Raw genomic sequence first — 19,565 nt, 5'->3', positions numbered from 1 at the left:
TTGTAACAATGGAAAATTGTTCTGAAATGCAGGAGGATCTGCAGCGAATTGACGCATGGTGCAGGGAATGGCAATTGAATCTCAATGTAGACAAGTGTAATGTGCTGCGAATACACAGAAAGATAGATCCTTTATCATTTAGCTACAAAATAGCAGGCCAGCAACTGGAAGCAGTTAATACCATAAATTATCTGGGAGTACGCATTAGGAGTGATTTAAAATGGAATGATCATATAATGTTGATCGTCGGTAAAGCAGATGCCAGACTGAGATTCATTGGAAGAATCCTAATGAAATGCAATCCGAAAACAAAGGAAGTAGGTTACAGTACGCTTGTTCGTCCACTGCTTGAATACTGCTCAGCAGTGTGGGATCCGTACCAGATAGGGTTGATAGAAGATATAGAGAAGATCCAACGGAGAGCAGCGCACTTCGTTACAGGATCATTTAGTAATTGCGAAAGCGTTACGGAGATGATAGATAAACTCCAGTGGAATACTCTGCAGGAGAGACGCTCAGTAGTTCGGTACGGGCTTTTGTCAAAGATTCGAGAACATACCTTCACCGAAGAGTCAAGCAGTATATTGCTCCCTCCTACGTATATCTCGCGAAGAGACCATGAGGATAAAATCAGAGAGATTAGAGCCCACACAGAGGCATACCGACAATCCTTCTTTCCACGAACAATACGAGACTGGAATAGAAGGGAGAACCGATAGAGGTACTCAAGGTACCCTCCGCCACACACCATCAGGTGGCTTGCGGAGTATGGATGTAGATGTAGATGTAGAACTATATTCTCTTCATCAGATCCACCACAGATCACCAGCCACGTATCCTGATATACAGAACAAGCGAACCTCCAACCTCCATGTTTTGTGATGTGGCGTACTTGTTTAATGTGTTTTTGTCTGCTCATGGTTTGACCATCCTTCAGCCTCTTTCCATGGATGCTCACAACAGTAGCACACAAATGGCTGACCAGCTTCCTTTCTGAGATGCTTCTTCTCAGACATTGAGCCATAACAGTCTGACCTTTCTTGAAGCTATTAATGTCAGCAGATTTCTCCATTCGAGGTATGGACATCGGACACCTTGTTGTCTACTTGTGTTTTCACTGTCCTTCAACTACTTTTCATAGATGCTCACAATGGTAGCATGCAACCAGCCAACCAGCTTCACCATTTCCCAGATGCTTGTTCCTAGGTGCGGGGCTGTAACAATCTGCCCTTTGTGAAATTCACTTATGTCAGTGGATTTCCCCAATTACAACCCACATCATCACTAGAATGATTCCTCATTTCTCTCTGCTCTGCTTATATACAAGGGTTGCCCAGAAAGTAATGCACCGCTTTTTTTTTTCTTTTCCTGAAAACAATGCTATGAATGCAAAACATTACGTATGTATTATTTGAAGCCTCCTGAGTGAGGCACCAAGTTCCCATCACTTCTGACAGATAGCGTAGCTGTGAGACAGTTTCTAAATGGCATCTGTAGGTCATGTACATTACAAGCAATGTGCCATCACTGAATTTCTCACTGCAGAGAGGGAAACTGTGCGGAATATTCACAAATGCTTGTGCAATGTCTATGGAGTATCTGCTGTCAACAGAAGTACAATTAGTCACTGGGCACGGGGGGTGAGGTCATCAGAAGGCGGTTCAGCAGAGCTCCATGATTTGCAGTGGTTGGGGAGACCATCCATGGCTGTCACACCAGACTCATTTGAGCGAGCTGATGTCATTTGCGAGGACAGATGCATTATGGCGTGGCAGTTGGTGCTGCATTTGTCAGTCAGCAAAGGAACTGAGGATGCCCAAGTTTGAGGACTGCTAAACACATCACAAAACAGGGTTGGACAGTGTTACCCCATCCACCCTACAGCCCTGACCTAGCCCCCTCAGACCTCCACCTGTTTGGCCCATTAAAAGATGCCATCCGTGGAAGACATTTTGAGGACGATGTGGTGTTGATTCACACAGTAAAGCACTGGCTCCGCCACCAGGACAAGGATTGGTACCGACTGGACAAACACGCCCTTGTTTTGCACTGGAGGAAGGCCATAGAACGGGATGGAGATTACATGGAAAAATAGGGTGTGTAGATAAAACACCATTTTCTTATGTGTGTAATTCTCATTATGTTCAATAAAGAATTGTTAAAGAAAAAGAATTGGTGCATCACTTTCTGGGCAACCCTCGTAGTTTCCTTATTTGATCTTTGCATGCAACACCACTGAGCAACATTCATTCGTGTGGTGGGTGGTGGCCACAATTGTTTCCTCTCAGTAGTAGAATGTGCAGCTGGTAAGAGGATTGTTATGTTATAGTCTATTACTAGGAGAGAGAACCATGCCATGGTGTAAAAAATTGTTTATCATAACTGCTTTATAGCCTGATATTGGTAAAGTTATAAAAATACATTGACTGTAAACATCATCAGATAATATTCTTCTTTTGTTATATGATCACTTGCATTCCTACACCAATCTGGGAATATCATTCATTTGATACACACTCTCATTATAAGTAACTGGTTCACCGGTGATGTTTTACTAATGAATACTTGTGATGTAGCCCCAGTAGTGACATCACTGTGTGTTTAACTTAAATAACCAAGAAACGATATATGAGGTTATAATATCAATGCAGTTGGCCAGAACAGGGTTGATGATGGTAATAACATGTTTTGGGCACATGACAGCTAAGTCTTTGCCTTAGAGAACAGGGTTGAGTAAGCATGTTGCATGGTGCAGTGATACATTGGCTAGCATGAGTAACAAGTAAGACACTGTGGAAACATGTACTTTGTTAAATTCAGAAAAACTGGCTTGTCATCCGAGTAACTGACCATTACATAGGTAAGTCAAGAATGTATATCATTTAATTCGATTATGATGGACAAAGTTTTTGCAGATTGTAAACTGCTCTCTGGAGAAGTATGTGCTGAATGAGTGATTAAAGACTGAAAAGACCCACTGTTGTTTAATAACAAAATTCTGAAAATGATGAGGAAGTAGAGACTGCTGCACTCTTGCTTCAAAAAAGAGCACACAAATGAAAACAGGGAAAAGTTAGTAGAAATTCTTGTGTCTATAAATAGATCGATGCATGAAGCATACAACAACTACCACTGTCATACCCAGCAAAAAGACTGCCTGAGAAAATTATAGTCCCGCATAAAATCGCTAAGCGGATATAAGACTTCTATCCAGTCACTCATTGACTGGACAGTCTAGTGTGACTAGACAGCAAAAGGAAAGCTGAAGTTTTAAATTTGACATTTAAGAAACCATTCATGCAGGATGATTGTACAAACATACCAACATTCAATTGTCACATAGACTTCCATATGGAGGACGTAGTAATAAACATCCCCGTCACGAACAAACAAGCGAGAGAGTTGAAACCAAATAAGTCACCAAGTCCAGATGTAATCCCAATTCAGTTTATTATGAATCTCTTGTCAAGTGCAAAGTCCAAAGTGACTGGAAAAAAGTCCAGGTTACTCTCGTATATAAAGAGGCTAAAATAACACACACCAAAATTACAAACCAATATCCTTAACATTGATTTGGTGCAGAATTCTTGAACATATTCTCAGCTGAAATATAATAAATTTCCTTGAGATGGGAAAGGTTCTGTCCACAAGTCAGCACAGATTTAGAAACCATTGTGCGAAACTCAGCTTTTTCTTTTATCGCATGATATCCTGCAAACCACGGATGAAGGGCAACAGGTAGATTCCATATTCCTAGATTTCTGGAAAGCATTTGACACAGTGCCTCACTCCAGACTGTTAATGAAGATATGAGCATATGAAATAGGTTCCCAGATATGTGAATGGCTCGAAGACTCCTTAAGTAACATAACCCAGTACATTATCATTGATAGTGTGTGTTCATCAGAGACAAGGGTCTCATCAGGAGTGCCTCAACGAAGTGTGACAGGATTGCTCTTATACTCTATATATGTAAATATCCTGATGGACAGGGTGAACAGCAATCTGCAACTGTTTGTTGATAATGCTGTGATGTATAGGATGATGTTGTCATTGGGTGACTGTAGGATACAAGGTGACTTAGAAAGAATTTGTACTTAGTGTGATGAATGCCAGCTTTGTCTAAATGTGGAAAATTGAAGTTAATGCAGGTGAGTAGGAAAAACAATCCTGTACTGTCCAAATACAGTATAGTATTGGCCTGCTTCACACAGTTATGTCAATTAAATAATGTCACATAGAAGAAGGTGTAATTAGATGAATGATGAACACTAACTTGACTTAACGAAGGTTTATTCAGCACTTACACATACAAGAGTGCGGAGCAAACTGCCTCCATCCAGAACACATACAGTATATATACAGCTACAGAACATTCCAGTACAATGATTCTTGACATTTGTGAATACTTTTAGAATGTACTCGAACCAAATATAGAAATTAAAATTGTACAGTCCAGGTGAGTTTTGAACTCACGACACTCCATGCAGCAGTTAAGTATCATAACCACTACATCACGGTGCCTCTCAGCTTCTGCTGTGACATTGCTCCCTCCTTTAGAGAACAGTGTCTCGGTGTTATGTCCTCCTAGTCCGGGAATGAGTCACCTGTCCAGCATACTTCGACTCCCAATGACAGATGCTTGCCCTGGTGGTGATCTTCTGAGAACTTTGTTTGCTGCTACACTCTTCGTCACCTTTCCGCTTTTTGCCTGTCGCTGGAGCTTCTATTTTCCCTGGGTGGCAGGATCCTTGTAGGGCTTCATTTGAAGGACGTGGACCGTATCTCTGATCTTTCATCGTCTTGCGTCAGGGTTGAAATCTTCAACTTCCTAAGTAACATCAGACAACTGTCTTACAACCTTATAAGGTCCAAAGTAGTGCCTGAGGAGCTTCTCAGAGAGACCAACCTTCCGAACAGGAGTGAAGATCCAGACAAGGCCACCAGGCTGGTAGACAACAGGGCGGTGGCGCACGTCATACCTTTGGTGATCGTTTTCTTGACTCTGCAGTGTGCGGAGTCGAGCTAACTGCTGAGCTTCCTCAGCTCTGGTTAACATCTGGCCGATGTAGTCATCGTCCGCGTCATCAGTATGTAATGGAAACACAGTGTCCATCATCGTAGACACTTCACGCCCATGCACCAGGAGAAATGGCGTAAATCCTGTGGTGACTTGTTTGGCGGTGTTGTAGGCAAACGTCACAAAACGTAGCACCTCATCCCAGTTGCTCTGCTTAACATTGACAAACATTGGTAACATGTTGGCCAAGGTCTTATTAAGGCATTCAGTAAGCCCGTTAGTTTGCAGATGGTTGGTAGTCATCATGTGATGAGTAATGTTGCACCGATGCTTTACCTCTGTCACAAGATTCGATTGAAAAACTTTCCCTCGATCTGTAATTAACGACCTTGGGGCACCGTGTTTTAATGCAATGTCTTCCATGATGAATTTGGCTACCTCAAATGCTTCGGCTGTTTTCATGGCTTTTGTAATTGCATAGCGTGTCAGATAATCTTTGCAAACAAATCCATCTATTGCCACTAGCAGATGTTGGAAATCATTTGAGGAGGTCAATCCCAACATGCTGGAAATATGTTTCGGCTGGTGGAATTGGTATGAGTTGACCAGGTGGTTTCTGAGGAATTGCCTTTCTCCTCTGGCACTCTCTACAGTGCAACACATAGTGACAGACACTCCTAAATAAACCTTGTCAGAAAAATCTCTTGCGGACTCTATTGTAGATCTTAATAAATCCTAAATGTCTGGCCGCAGGTGTGTCATGGAATTTCTGTAGAACATCAAACCGCATGTGTTTAGGAATCACTGTTAACCACCTCTTTTCAAACACATCAAAGTTTTTCTTGAAAAGTAATCACTAACTACCTTAAATTGCCCTATCACATCCTCTGACTGGTTTAAGGCAAGCATAATTTGAGACATCTTGGCATCATTCTTCTGCTCAGCAGAGAGATCCTGGAGTGCAGCGAGACAGTCACTATCTTCATCAAAATCTTGATGGTCTTGCACAGGGTTTCTTGAGAGACAGTCGGCATCTTGGTGTTTCCTTCCGCTTTTGTACACTATGGTAATGTCATACTCTTGAAGACGTAGGGCCCACCTGTCGAGTCATCATGTTGGATACTTAAGACCTGTCAGCCAACAAAGTGAGTGATGAAACTTCCTGACAGATTAAAACTGTGTGCCCGACCGAGACTCGAACTCGAGACCTTTGCCTTTCGCAGGCAAGTGCTCTCCCATCTGAGCTACCGAAGCACAACTCACACACGGTCCTCACAGCTTTACTTCTGCCAGTATCATATCAGCGCACACTCTGCTGCAGAGTGAAAATCCATTCTGGAAAGTGAGTGATGGTCTGTAACAACTGCAAATGGCCTTCCATAGAGATACTGTCAAAATTTGCACATGACCCAGATCACAGCAAGACATTCTCTTTCTGTAGTTGAGTAGTTGCTCTCGGCTTTTGTAATTGTCCTGGATGCATAGTTTATAACCTTCTCTTTTCCATCCAAAATTTGCACCAGAACAGCACCGATCCCATATCCATTCGCATCTGTGTGTAGTTCTGTAGGTGCTCTTGCATCATATGGGTCAGGTACTCCTTGTAGCACATCAAAGGAATCTTGTTGAGCACCACCACAGATAAATTTAGCTTTTAACAACTCTTGGAGTGGCCTGGCTTTGATACAAAAGTCTTTGATAAAACAGTGGTAATAAGATCATAATCCAAGGAAGCTTCTTAATTTCTAATACTTTTAGGAATAGGAAATTCCATTATAGATCTCACCTTCTCTGGGTCTGGCTGCACACTTTCGTTTGACACAAGGTGTCCAAGTTTCCCCCCCTCTCCAAAGAGACACTTTCTTTGATTAAGTTTCAGTCCGCCTTGTTGAAGACACTTAAGAACGGCCCTCAGTCTTTTTATATGTTCATCAAAAGTCTCTGTGAACACTATAATTTCATCTAAATAACAAAGACACATCGTCCACTCCAGGGGACATAGAAAATTATCCATCATCCGTTCAAAAGTTGCTGGTGCATTACACAAACCAAACGGCATTACCTTAAACTCATACAGGCCCTCAGGGGTTATGAATGTAGTTTTCTCACGATCAGGATCATCTACTTCGATTTGCCAATATCCCGAGTATATGTCCATGGTTGAAAAAAATGTAGCCCCTTCCAGACAATCTAGTGTATCGTCAATTCATGGAAGAGTTTAAACGTCCTTTTTAGTTATCTTATTAAGCTTCTTGTAATCAACACAAAAGCGCCAACTGCCATCCTTCTTGCTGACGAGAGCCACTGGCGAATTATTCAACATTCCATTGTTGATGCACCCTATGCTCTTTGGCTTATTGTTTGATGGTCTCCAATGTTAATCCAGTGATTCACCGTCGATTTGTCTAATTTGCTCTTCACCTGTGGACTGAAGCACTCAGAGAACTCTTAAAGAATGGTAAGTAGCTTCTTCTGTTGTTCCTTAGTGAGATATGGTGGTAGTCGAGCAAGAAGATCTTGTCTCGTAGGGGTAGCGCTAATTTCACCCACAGACGTGGCATGGGAGATTTCTATGATGCTCAGCTGTTCTTCAATTAATGGCTCAGCATTTGCTATGCACACGCATCTTGGAAGGAGCTGCAGTTCTCGGTGACAGTTAACTATCCACAATCCACTGAATCCATTCTTAAACGAGATGACAGTGGCTGGGATGACCAAGTTATTCTTCAGTGGTATGCTTCTCTTACATTACACTACAAGGTCCATGGACTGATGCATGACATGACACATGACAGTTACCTTTCTAGTGCAGGAGTGATCACTTCATCCAACACACAGTCTCCACACACTCGGATGCGCATCTTCCTGTCCACAGTATCTCATCTCGTCTAGCATAATCTTGGAGTGATCACAATCTATAATTGCCTGAGAAGCTTTCAAAAAGTCCCATCCGAGAATGATGTCATTACTACACACTCGTAAGATGATGAATTCTAAGAGCTGTGTGTGGCCACTTATACCCACATGAATGGTACATCTTCCTGTAGGTTTTACATATTTCCCATTAGCCATCTTCAGCAGAGATCTTTTGTTGTCGACTAATACGGTTTTCTGCAACTGGTGACAGTACTTCTCCAAAATGACTGAATATGATGCTCCAGAGTGCACAAGAGCTTAGGCTGGTTTGCCATCCATGAGGATATTGACATAGTTTCCTATCATTTTTGTAGTGATCGACATCGGAGGATTTTTCTCTTCGGCGGCCTCACCTTCAAGGAAGGTTGCACCCTTTAGTTTTCCAGGTTGCGGCGGCTAGGTGATCGGCTGGAGCTTCTAAACAGTGTGTTGGGGAGCATCCTCTCATGCAGCTAGCTTGTGGTGATGGTGACCTATGTCATCCTGCACCCACATCTTCTTGTTCTGGTGCCCATACAGGTTCCTCATGCGGCATTGTAGGAATGTAACTCTGTCTGGGTCTCGACTTTTTCACCGTTTTAAAGGGAAATGAAGGACAAGAGATTGAGTTCAATGTCTGTTCCACTTTCTCCCTTATGACCTCTTGAAGCATTTCAGTTTTTTGCTTGCTGTGATATCCAAGTGCCTTCTGAACTTCCTCTCTCACCATCTGATGAAGAACACTTGTGAAATCAGTTCCTTCACCCATCACAGACATCGATACGACGTTTGAAAGCCGTTCAAACTTCTAGCGTGTAATTCTTTTTTGATGCGTTGTCTCGATATACTGGCACCGTTTTATGAAGTCGTCTGCTGTCGAAACCTCCTTCAGGAGTAGGGCTTGTTACATGTCCTCAGCAACACCCGTCATGAGATGTGCAACCTTATGTTCCTCCTTCATTCTAGGATCCACTATTTTACAGAGCTCCAAGATGTCTTGAATGTAGGATGCTGTAGTTTCTCCTGGACGCTGTGCCCTGCACTTTAATTTATCTTCATCCTTGCACTTCTGTCATTGTGTGTTGCCGAAATACTTACGCAGTTCTGCCTGGAATACTTCCCAGCTTGTGAGCTTCTCCTTGTTGTTCTCATACCATTGCTTGGCAGTGCCCTCGAAGTAGAAAAATGTATTAGCCAAACACACAGTGTCATCCCATTTGTTAAAGTTGGCTATACACTCATATACCTTCAGCCATTTGTTTGCATCTTGGCCATCACCACCAGAGAACCCAAAAGGATGTCTTATGTGGTGGTACACAGTTGCTGTCATCGTAACGTCATCTTCTTCTTCTGTCTCCGATAGATTGTGATCTGTTGAATATGGCTCGAACTCCAGTTTCTCGCCACGCAAATAGCGACTCAGTCGTGGCCTGATGGGAGCCACTGTGTTGTCAATAATGTGCATTATCACAAGTTCCAATACCTGGCACCTTGACCAGAATAATGTCGTGTAGAAGTAGATGTAATTAGATGAATGACGAACACTAACTTCACTTAACGAAGGTTTATTCAGCACTTGCACATACAAGAGCATGGAGCGAACTGCCTCCGGCCAGAACACATACAGTATGTATACAGCTACAGAACGTTCCGGTACAATGATTCGTTACATTTGTAGATTCTTCTAGAATGTACTCAAACTGAATATAGAAATTGAAAGTGTACAGTCCAGGTGAGTTTTGAAGTCATGGCGCTCCATGCAACTGTTAAGTATTATAACCTCTACACCACAGTGCTACTCAGCTTCTGCCGTGACAATATCGAGGTATAACACAAAACAATATGAAATGGAATGAGCACATAGGCATGGTAGTAGGGAAAGTTAATGGTTGAGCTCAGTTTATTGGAAGAATTTTAGGAAAATGTGACTCATCTGTAAAGGAGACTGCATTATAGAATATTAGTGATACCCATTCTTGAGTACTGCTACAGTGTTCAGGAACCCCACCAGGTCAGATTAAAGGAGGACATCGAAGCCATTCAGAGGTGGGCTGCCAGATTTCTTACCGCTAGATTCGAACAGCACATGAATATTTCGGATATTGTTTCTGAACTCAAATGAAAATCCACAGCTGGCATTTGAAGTTGACTGCAGAACAATTGTACTGCCACCAATCTACATTTTGTGTAAGGACCATGAAGATAAGAGAAATTGGGGCTTGTACAGAGGCATATAGACAGCAGTTTTGTCCTCGCTCTATTTGTAAGTGGAGTAGGGAAGGAAATAACTAGTAGTGGTACAAGATACCCTTTTCCATGTACCATACAGTTCCTTGTAAAGTCTCCATGTAGATGTAGAAGTAAAGAATAGACTCATTGTTCCTGCTTATCATCGCTGTGCTCCAAACAGAGATATAATGTATCATTAGTGATTAACTATTTGTAGAAAGAATGATACCGTGACCTTGTACAAGATAGGAACTATAGTTTCTACCAAGCAAAGCAGGATAGTAGTAAAGATACTGGACTCACATTCAGGAAGATGAAGGTTAAAATCCTTGTCTGCCTACCTATATTTAGGCTTTTCGTGGTTTCCCTAAATGGTTTAAGACGGATAACAGACTGGTTCTTTTGAAGGAACATGGTCAAAACCTCATCCTTCCCTAATCCAAGCATGGGCTCCATCTCTAGTAATCTTATTGTTGATGGGACATAAAATCCAGATCTACTCTCTTTTTAATTGTATCTTTTTTGTTGCCCGCCATTAACCTATTGACAGCAGTGAGTTATTCCGTTAGTGGTTCTGTTATGAGCGGATATTGTAGCACTGTGTTGTGAACTTAATATAGAGAATCCTCAGCAGCATGCAAGCAAAAGGAGCATCTTGAGTATCGCATTGTATAATTGCTATGGCATTGTGAGGGATGCCGTAACATATAATTTACAATCCCTCCAGTTTTGATACAGGGAACTGCATTCAAATATACAAAGAATTCTAGAAAAAAATATCCATCCAACCTTAGAAAGGTGACAGATGCCATATTTGGTGAGGATAATGGTTGCCCTCATGTTGAATTTGTTCAAAATGCAAATATGCTACTGTTGTGTGTGAGAATCCCAGACTTTCCTATTGTATTTTTCTAAGCATATTCACTGCATGTCAAACTGAGCCAGTAGTGAGTAGCATTAATTTGAGACACCAATTGACACAGTTTTCATTTAAAACAAACCAGTTTTCTGTAGTCCCATGCCTGCATATTATCTGTCTAAACATATTTTGTGCATTTCACCATTATGATGTAAGTTTCTAATTCATTTCCCCTTAGAACTAATAAGGGAGCACTAGTTTGTGTTGTAGTGTTAGGAAACATGAATATCTTGTTCTTTATATGATGTATGTCTGTAGGCATATTAATTTTTTGTATTTCTCCTTCTTTTCAGAGGATTTTGTCATAGCTGTTTCAAAATGTTTAGCTGTAGAAAATATGCAAATGAAACTTCTTTTAAACTGTTGTGAAACAGCAGTTAAACTGTTGTCTGTGGTATATGCATACCACTGAAGTATTCCTATTTTTTATCGTCACGAGTTAAAATAAAGATGTTTAACATTGCAGGTTGGGTTTTCATTGTGCCCCCATCACGTCAGCCATTACTTGGGAATGGATGTTCATGACACACCTCTTATTGCTCGTAGTATAAGATTAGAACCGAGAATGACAGTGACTGTGGAACCAGGTGAGTTGTTTCAACTGTTCTTCATAGGTAATCAATAGGATATCAAAAAATAACAGCACAATATATTATAGAGTGCCTGATGTTGCATGTATTTAAATGATACAGGTCACTCTACTTGGAAACTCCAATAATTTCTGTATTCGGCAACAAATAACAACATAATAAATAAATCCAAAGCATCCAACTAGAGCCAACAAACAGTCGTTTTATTCAACAGTAGACCGTGGTTTCGACGGGTGTAAACCTGTCTTCTTCAGAAATATATGTAACTAAAATTTCACATTGGGAAAACACCAAATCGTGAAATGATCAGACATTTGTCCAATGAAAATATGCTCTCAGCACACATCATTTTATATATTATTAAATATGCTGACCCCTACGATCTGGGCTTTTTGACTAAGAATTGTTGAAATTGAGACATAAAGCCAACAAAATAAAATGTCACATCTTGTTATGAGGTGCACGCCAACTGTGAGTTTACTTAAGTCACTGAGCAGCTCGTAACATTACCTGTCATTTTATTTGATTGGCTTTATTTCTGAAGTTTAACTATTTTTTCTTGACAAGCCCTTTTCATAGGGGGCAGCATATTTAGTAATGTATACAGTGACATGCAGTGACCACATATTTTCATTGGCCAAAGTCAGATTGCTTCATTATTTGGTATTTTTTTCCAGTGTGAATTTCTGTAGAAGACAAGTTTACATTTGTCAAAACCATGGTCAAAGATGGAATAAAACCACCTTTTGTTGCAACTGGTTGGTTACTTTGGATTTATTTACTGATTACTAACCATTGTGGAAGTGCAGCTATACTGAAAATACAAAAAATATTAAATAACAATTTTTTAAAATACATAAATTAAAGATTGCAGTTGTTTGAACAGGTCTACTTGTTTTATGTGTCACTTATGTTTCCGTAGTTTAAATTATACATTGATGTACCAAAACATTATGACCATCTGCTTAATAGCTTGTTTGTCCATCTATGGAGTGAAATACATCACTGATTCTGCATTTAGGGGGTGACAGTTTGTTGGTAGGTTCGTGGAGGTATGTGGCATTAGGTATCTACACACAGGTCATGTGATTCGCGTAAATAATGGGCTGCTGATTTGCGCAAATGGTGATGGCGCCTGATAGTGACCCAGATGGGTTCCATAAGATTTACATCAGGCAAATTTGGTCACTGAGACATTAGTGATGAGCTCACTGTAATGCTCCTAAAACCACTATAGTATGGTTCTGGCTCTGAGACATGGACAGTCATACTGCTGAAAGAGGACATTGCTGTTGTGGAATACATCAAACATGAAGGGAGGCAGGTGGTTTACAGCTATCAGTGTGTCTTCAATTACTAACACAGTTTTTGTGCAAATGCAGGAGAATGTCTCCCATAGCATAATACAGCTGCCACGACCTGTGTCCATTGTGCGTGCAGGTTTCGAGCCTCCATTGACCTCAACAATGGCATTCGTGGAGATGACCATCGACCTAGTGTAACAGAAATCTGATTCACCCAAAGAGCCGATTGACAGTCAAATCCTGATGGTCCTGTGCCCACTGCAAACATAATTGACAGTGCCGTTGGGTCAACACGTGAACACCCTGGGGTGGTCTGCTGTGGAGGTCCATGTTCAATGGTGTGTGATGAACAGTGCGCTCTGAAACACTTGTGCATGCACCAGCATTGTGCTGTTTTGGCAGAGATGCCGCAGATCACCTTCTATCTTACTTTACAGAGCAGAAAAGCCTCTGAACCCCACATTCTGTGAAGAGTCATGGACGTCCAACCATTTAGCACCAAGTGGTAATTTCACTGTCCTTTTATCTCTTTCCATAGATGCTCATGACAGTAGCATGTGAACATTGACCCAGTTTTACCATTTTTGAGATACTTGTTCACAGGCTCTTTGTAATAATACTCTATCCTTTGTCAAAGTTGCTTATCTCAATTGATTTTCCCATTTACAGTCTGTATTTTTGCTAGTGTGATCCCGCCATCTGTGTCTGCTCTGCATACATACTTTTTTTACTGTGTCACATAACCTCAAAGCCACCAGGCAGCATCCAACATCATGGTGGGCAGTGGTCCTAATGTTTTGGCTTATCAGTGTACTTATCATTGCTCTTGTACAACAATCTTTTAAAATGGCATTTTGAGCATCAGATTTTTCTGTAGTAAAGAAACATAGGTTATGATACCCCCAGTGTTTAGTTACCTTGAAATAAGAAAACTAGCACATTAGTCCTTGGAAGAACTAGGATTAACAAGCCAAATAAAGTAGTGTTTATGTTTTTAGTCTCACTTAAAGTTGTAAATACATCATAGAGAAGACAAGCCTAGTGGTGCAAGATGTCAGGACCATAAAATAATCATGTTAAACAGCCCAGTATTCCTCATGAAAGACTCATATTTGCCAGATCTGATATACCATGGTTATGAAAATTTTTAGTAATACGATATTTCATGCTGCTGGCCATTACAGTTGCACCTAACGGGCAGATATCAAATATCAAAATTTTAATTATTGTGTGTTTGCAGTGTACGAGGAACAATACATGATTAAATTTGTAAGTGATCTGGGGGTACACAGAGCTACCACTTCTAGCTGCAAAATCAGCTGTAACATGGCTGGGCATCAAGTCAAACTGAGTTTGGATGACAGATATGGGTACATCACTCCGTGCTGCTAAACTCTGCACCAGAGTTCATCAGTTGTAGTGGCTGGTGATTCTCATCATGTCATTCTTTCTGCAACCTGCAACTGGGTGCTTTCAATGGGGAGAGATCTGGAGAATGTTCTGGTCAGAGCAAGTCACACACACTCTGTATTGCTTTTGAAAGATGATGTCATGGATACCTGAAAATAAGCCACAGCCAACAGTCGTAACACATCAAAAATGTAACGCATGCTATTCAAATTGCCAGCTATGCAAACCAGAGGTGATAATGTTGTATACCCAATGGCATCCCATACCAGCATCCCCAGTTCTAGGCATGTATGATGATGGTGATGATGAATGCAATCTGGCAATGTCTGTTCATCTCAAAGTGTCCTCATTTGGATGTATCCATTGTGATGCTATACACAGAGCCGGACTTGTCTGAAAAGATGACGAGGTGCCAGTCCTGTGCCCAGTGTGGTTATTTGGTGAACAACTGTCATAATTTGGAGCTACCAATACACTGAATTTTTTTCTGAGATCATTCACAGAACATACCTGCATCTGATTTACTTATTTTAGTTTTTGAGCAGGTTTATTTTCATAAATTTTTTGTAAGTGAACAGTGGATTGTTGTAGTATTAGTAGTGCTAGTGTTAATTCATCCACAGATTACTTTTGTAAGAATATTGGTCATATCTTGGTATTACAGTTTGAGACCAACAAAGAGTCATAATGCTGAACTATGCATATGGTTGGAGAATATTCCAGAATTTGATAACTTTTTACTTCCAGTTTGCTTACAGCTCATTTTCCCAAGTAAAATTAGATTCAAAAGTTATCCTATTGTAGAGAAAACTGGATGCACTCTGAATTGCAAGTGTATTTTTTTTATTATTATTTGTCAAAAGATAAGACTGAATATGAACTGGAATTTAGCCCCATTGAAAGTGTAACTTATTATATATGCATAAATTCATTGTTACGCAAGAGGAGCTGAAAATTACTTTGTCTGTTATTAGAAACCAGAGGCTGTTACTCATTAATGTGTTGGGTGATGCATGTAGGGTGTCAGAAATGTGCTGAAAATAAGTATCAGATACTTCTTTCGTTCAAGAAATGACTGACATGCAGACAAGATCATGAATGGTGTGACAGCGACAAAGAATCTGAACACTTAAGATATTTGGAAACCACAATCACCCCCTGATGAACTAGCCTGAAATGACATCTGAAAGCTGAAAGTAGCTCTGAGCTACTTTGTAACACTTGTGTTGTTCAGAAAATAGATAAATCCAATGCTGGATCAAGGCAAATATGTTCATGGCTATGTCTGTTAATTATCAATAATTAAGACATGGTGAATAATGAAAAACTTAGGAAAATGATGGATGGACATTAATATAATAATAAAAACCTCTGGTGCAGAATGAGATTCGTTTTATAAGCAACCCTTAGGCTGTGACCAGTACTTTCTTCCAGAAGTGCTAGTCCAACTAGGTATGCAGAAGTTTGGAAAACAGGAGAGAATTACTGACAGAAATAATACCTTAAGGATGGGTTGCGAGCCATGCCTGGATAGCTCGTGTTGGAAAGAACATTTCCTGCGAGGCAAGTTTTTGATGTAATTTTATATTGTTGTTTGGTATGAGTAATCACTTAACTTTCTTGCTTATTTTGACATTCTTTTAAAGCTTTCTGACACATTTTAGGTAATGTTACATTTTATTTGCCTGATTAAACAAGCTGTCTTAAGAATTTCTAACATTTTTCTTTTGCCTTTGGTTAACTGTGAGTTTAACAGCTTTAACCTTTATTTTCTTTATTGCATTATTATTTTCTTTACATGTGATTAAAAACCTTGAGGGTTTTACACTTTTTGCTGCGTAATACTCAGTGAGCTATCAGTTTTTGGCAAGCACTTTTTTGAGGTCTCACAACCTTGTCATTGTAGAGAGCAGCATTTCACTCATGTGTCATATTTGTGTTTGTCAGTAAGTATATGATCAGTGGATGGAAATGACTACCATGCACACTCAGTGTATACCTTGTAGCCGCATCCATCTGCCCATTCATCTGTGACTGCAGATATTGTGATTACAGGATGGACCTAGTTACAGATTGTCCCACGTGACTGAAGCAAGGATCTCTGTTACATTTACTGTGAACTCATACTTGGATTCTTCTGGTGAAAGAGAAAGAAAGTGTTGGAAATGTATGTAGCTTGCAGGGCATCATTTTGGTTCTAGTTATACAGTATTGTCTCTGAAACATGGTATCAACTTTTAGTTTCCAGCTGAGTGGAAGGCATCATCCAGAAACTTTGGCATTTTTCTACCAACCAAGTTAATGACTTCATAAATCTGCACCAAAGAAAAAATATATCTAGGATCCTCTCTGCGAGTCAGATGCACAACACATACTTGAATGTGTGTAAATGGCTTCCCACTGCCTTGACTAATGAATGAATTTCAAAATAGGATCACAGATTGCATGCAGAGTGAGAGTGTTACAAATCCCACTGTTCTCTACCAAGGTGTTCCCAACAATGATGTGACTCATACATGGTATAATGAGACTTCCAGGAAATCAGCATGTGTTCCTGCTCCCAAAGAAAGCAAAAGAACTCATACAATACTATATACTAGGAATCTGATGTAAGCAGAGAGGAAAAGCAGTGACTTATTCAACAAGACTTGGAACATGTATTGAAGTAGTAATGAATGTCATATACTTGAAACCTTGTTGAGTCAATGACAGTACAGGTGTCACTCTACAAGTTCAGTTACTGTAAAGAGATTTTCTTTTTTATGTGGTAGAATGTTGCCGGTACATAGTAACAATTAACATAGCTCTCTGTCTGTGCTGTATTCTACTGAAGAAAAAGAGAAGACACCATTAGGTCACTTTTTATGATTCAAATATCGAGTTTTGACCTTTTTACAGGTCATCATCAGACCTAACATCTCATTACACTGAAAAGCAGCTCGTCAAAAGGCTGAAAATTCAGTAACATAAAAAAGAAATAAAACCTTGAATCTTTGCATCATGAATGAGCTTCACTTCACAGTATTTAGATATTGGTTCTGGGAGTGATGTGTAACAAAGGGTAAAACCAGTATTTGAGATATATGTAAGAAGTGACCAAGACAATGTCTTTCTTCATTATATTAAAAGTGGTGACTGTACCTTCAGACACCATGTCTTCAGTTGTGCAATATCTTACTGATCTTCACTTAATGTGCCAGTCCCTTCCATTGGTTCTGTTGCAGGTATTTATATCAAGAAGAACAACAAAATGATTGTTCCTGAATTCCGCGGTCTTGGAATTCGCATTGAGGATGATGTGCTCATTACAGAAGATGGCCCTGTTGTATTGACATCTAGTTGCCCCAAGCACACTGAAGACCTTGAAAAGATGTGGACTTGTGAATATGATTGTAACTGAATATTCCTTACTTTGAAATATAATGCCAAATGAAATCCATCAACTTATATGTAGTTAAAGCAAGTATCCTCATCAGACAAATAAATTGTAAATTGTGCTACAGTTGAAAAGAACACACACTATCAGAAAATGGAAAGAGGCTGGGATTTGCAATAGAATAGACTGCACACTACTGATGATCTGTTCTTTACTCGGTATGTTGAGATTTTGTTTCCTTAAAAAAAATGTACACGCACACACACACACACACACACACACACACACACACACGCACGCACATGCACATGCACCAAGAGAGAGAGAGAGAGAGAGAGAGAGAGTACTGTGAAGAAGGGGAGGGGGGGGGGGATCTGAACAATAGTAATGCATATAAGAAACACAGTAATAACAAGTGACAAGAGAAAAGAAACTGAAAGGTGATTATTGTGTGGTAAGATGTAAGTAACAGATGAAAGTACCAGCAGACATTTTGATTTTGGAGACAGAAGTCATGGAGATTTGCATGAGGATGGAGTATGTTTGACATATGGGGTGAACCAGAACTCCAACGAAAAACTTTCAGAGCTGGTTTTATGGACCAACATAAGAAAAAAAAGTTCAGTTAACATGGGATTTTAAGTGCATACTAAGTGTTATAAATACTTGTTCATCTTTGCTACTGTGAAACTCATCTTTTCTACTAAACAAATGCTCATAGCTAATAAGGTATGCATTTTAAGCCCATGTTTACTGGACATTTTTTCTTGTTTTGGTCGATAGCACCACCTCTGAAAGTTTGTTGGTGAAGTTCTGGCATATCAATGTGGAACTAGCAATTAAGAAAAATATACCATTCATACCCAGTGACATCTTGGATCTTGGTGCAGTTTTTACCACTACTTCATATTTTACTTGTAGGGGCTGACTGATTCCAGTAAATAATGTTTTTGTACCTACGACTAAATGCAAAATGAGTGAATGTATCAGGTGTCATGGTTTTAGATAGTGTGTTTTGATGGTAGTTATTCTGCTAGAGCCTTGTAACAGCAGACCCATGATATATGATAAAACATTAAAAGAAATTATTTTTCTTTTAAAATTGAATGTTATTTTTCCATCCAAAAATGGGATTATGTTTTGTGTGACATTGTTTGGTTGTGAAAAACGCCCTTTCAGATAACTTTGAAGCAACAGTTTTGTTTTTAAATTTTACCGTTTTGGCTTAAAGAGGGACTACAGGATCACACTTGCATCACTGGTGTTGTGCATCTAATACACTAAAACACTATCTAAAGCTTCAGATTGCCATTGTGGGAACCAACTTGTGTCTGCAAAGTACAGTTTAGACAAGATGAATTTGCTGGTGTCATTTTTTTGTTTCCCATTAAAAAAAAAAGATCAGATCTCACCACTGCTTTAGCTTTAATATACATTGAGATAAAAGGGTGTACTAATTGTACTCTTCTTAGTAGTGAAATATAAATGCATATATTTATATAAAAAGTGAAGATCAGAAATTGACAGTTTTTTGTTACAAAAATGAACTTATGGCTATATACACTAAGAGATTTATAAGAAGATATTACAGTGTGAAATCTTTTATTGAATAGCAGCATATTTCCCCATTAATAAATGCTTGAATTTATTTTTAAGGTATTTAAATAAGCTATCTTAAAAGCAAACGGTAGTTTGTTGTAAAAAAAAAAAAAAAAAATTTGTTCCTGATGTATGTGGATTTGTACATTGCTGTTCATTACATTATGTTCTGGATTATCAATGAAATGAGGCGGGTCAATGAAATTAGTCACATGCCAACACA

General features: G+C 39.7%; 1 protein-coding gene across 1 annotated transcript in view; it reads left to right on the top strand.

Moving 5' to 3' along the window:
• LOC126471405 (xaa-Pro aminopeptidase 3-like) overlaps nt 1-17,869 on the top strand; it is a 201,516-nt gene extending 183,647 nt beyond the window's left edge. The window contains exons 6-7 of the mRNA XM_050099533.1: nt 11,530-11,650; nt 17,592-17,869. Of these exons, the coding sequence (XP_049955490.1) occupies nt 11,530-11,650; nt 17,592-17,767 (297 nt within the window). The 3' untranslated portion in view covers nt 17,768-17,869. The remainder of the gene's footprint in view (nt 1-11,529; nt 11,651-17,591) is intronic.
• Nucleotides 17,870-19,565: the final 1,696 nt, after the last annotated feature.

Source organism: Schistocerca serialis, chromosome 3 (genome assembly GCF_023864345.2).
Source record: "Schistocerca serialis cubense isolate TAMUIC-IGC-003099 chromosome 3, iqSchSeri2.2, whole genome shotgun sequence".
Taxonomy (NCBI): Eukaryota; Metazoa; Arthropoda; class Insecta; order Orthoptera; family Acrididae; genus Schistocerca; species Schistocerca serialis.
The sequence above is the reverse complement of the archived record's forward strand: the minus strand, read 5'-3'. Positions and strand labels throughout refer to the sequence as shown.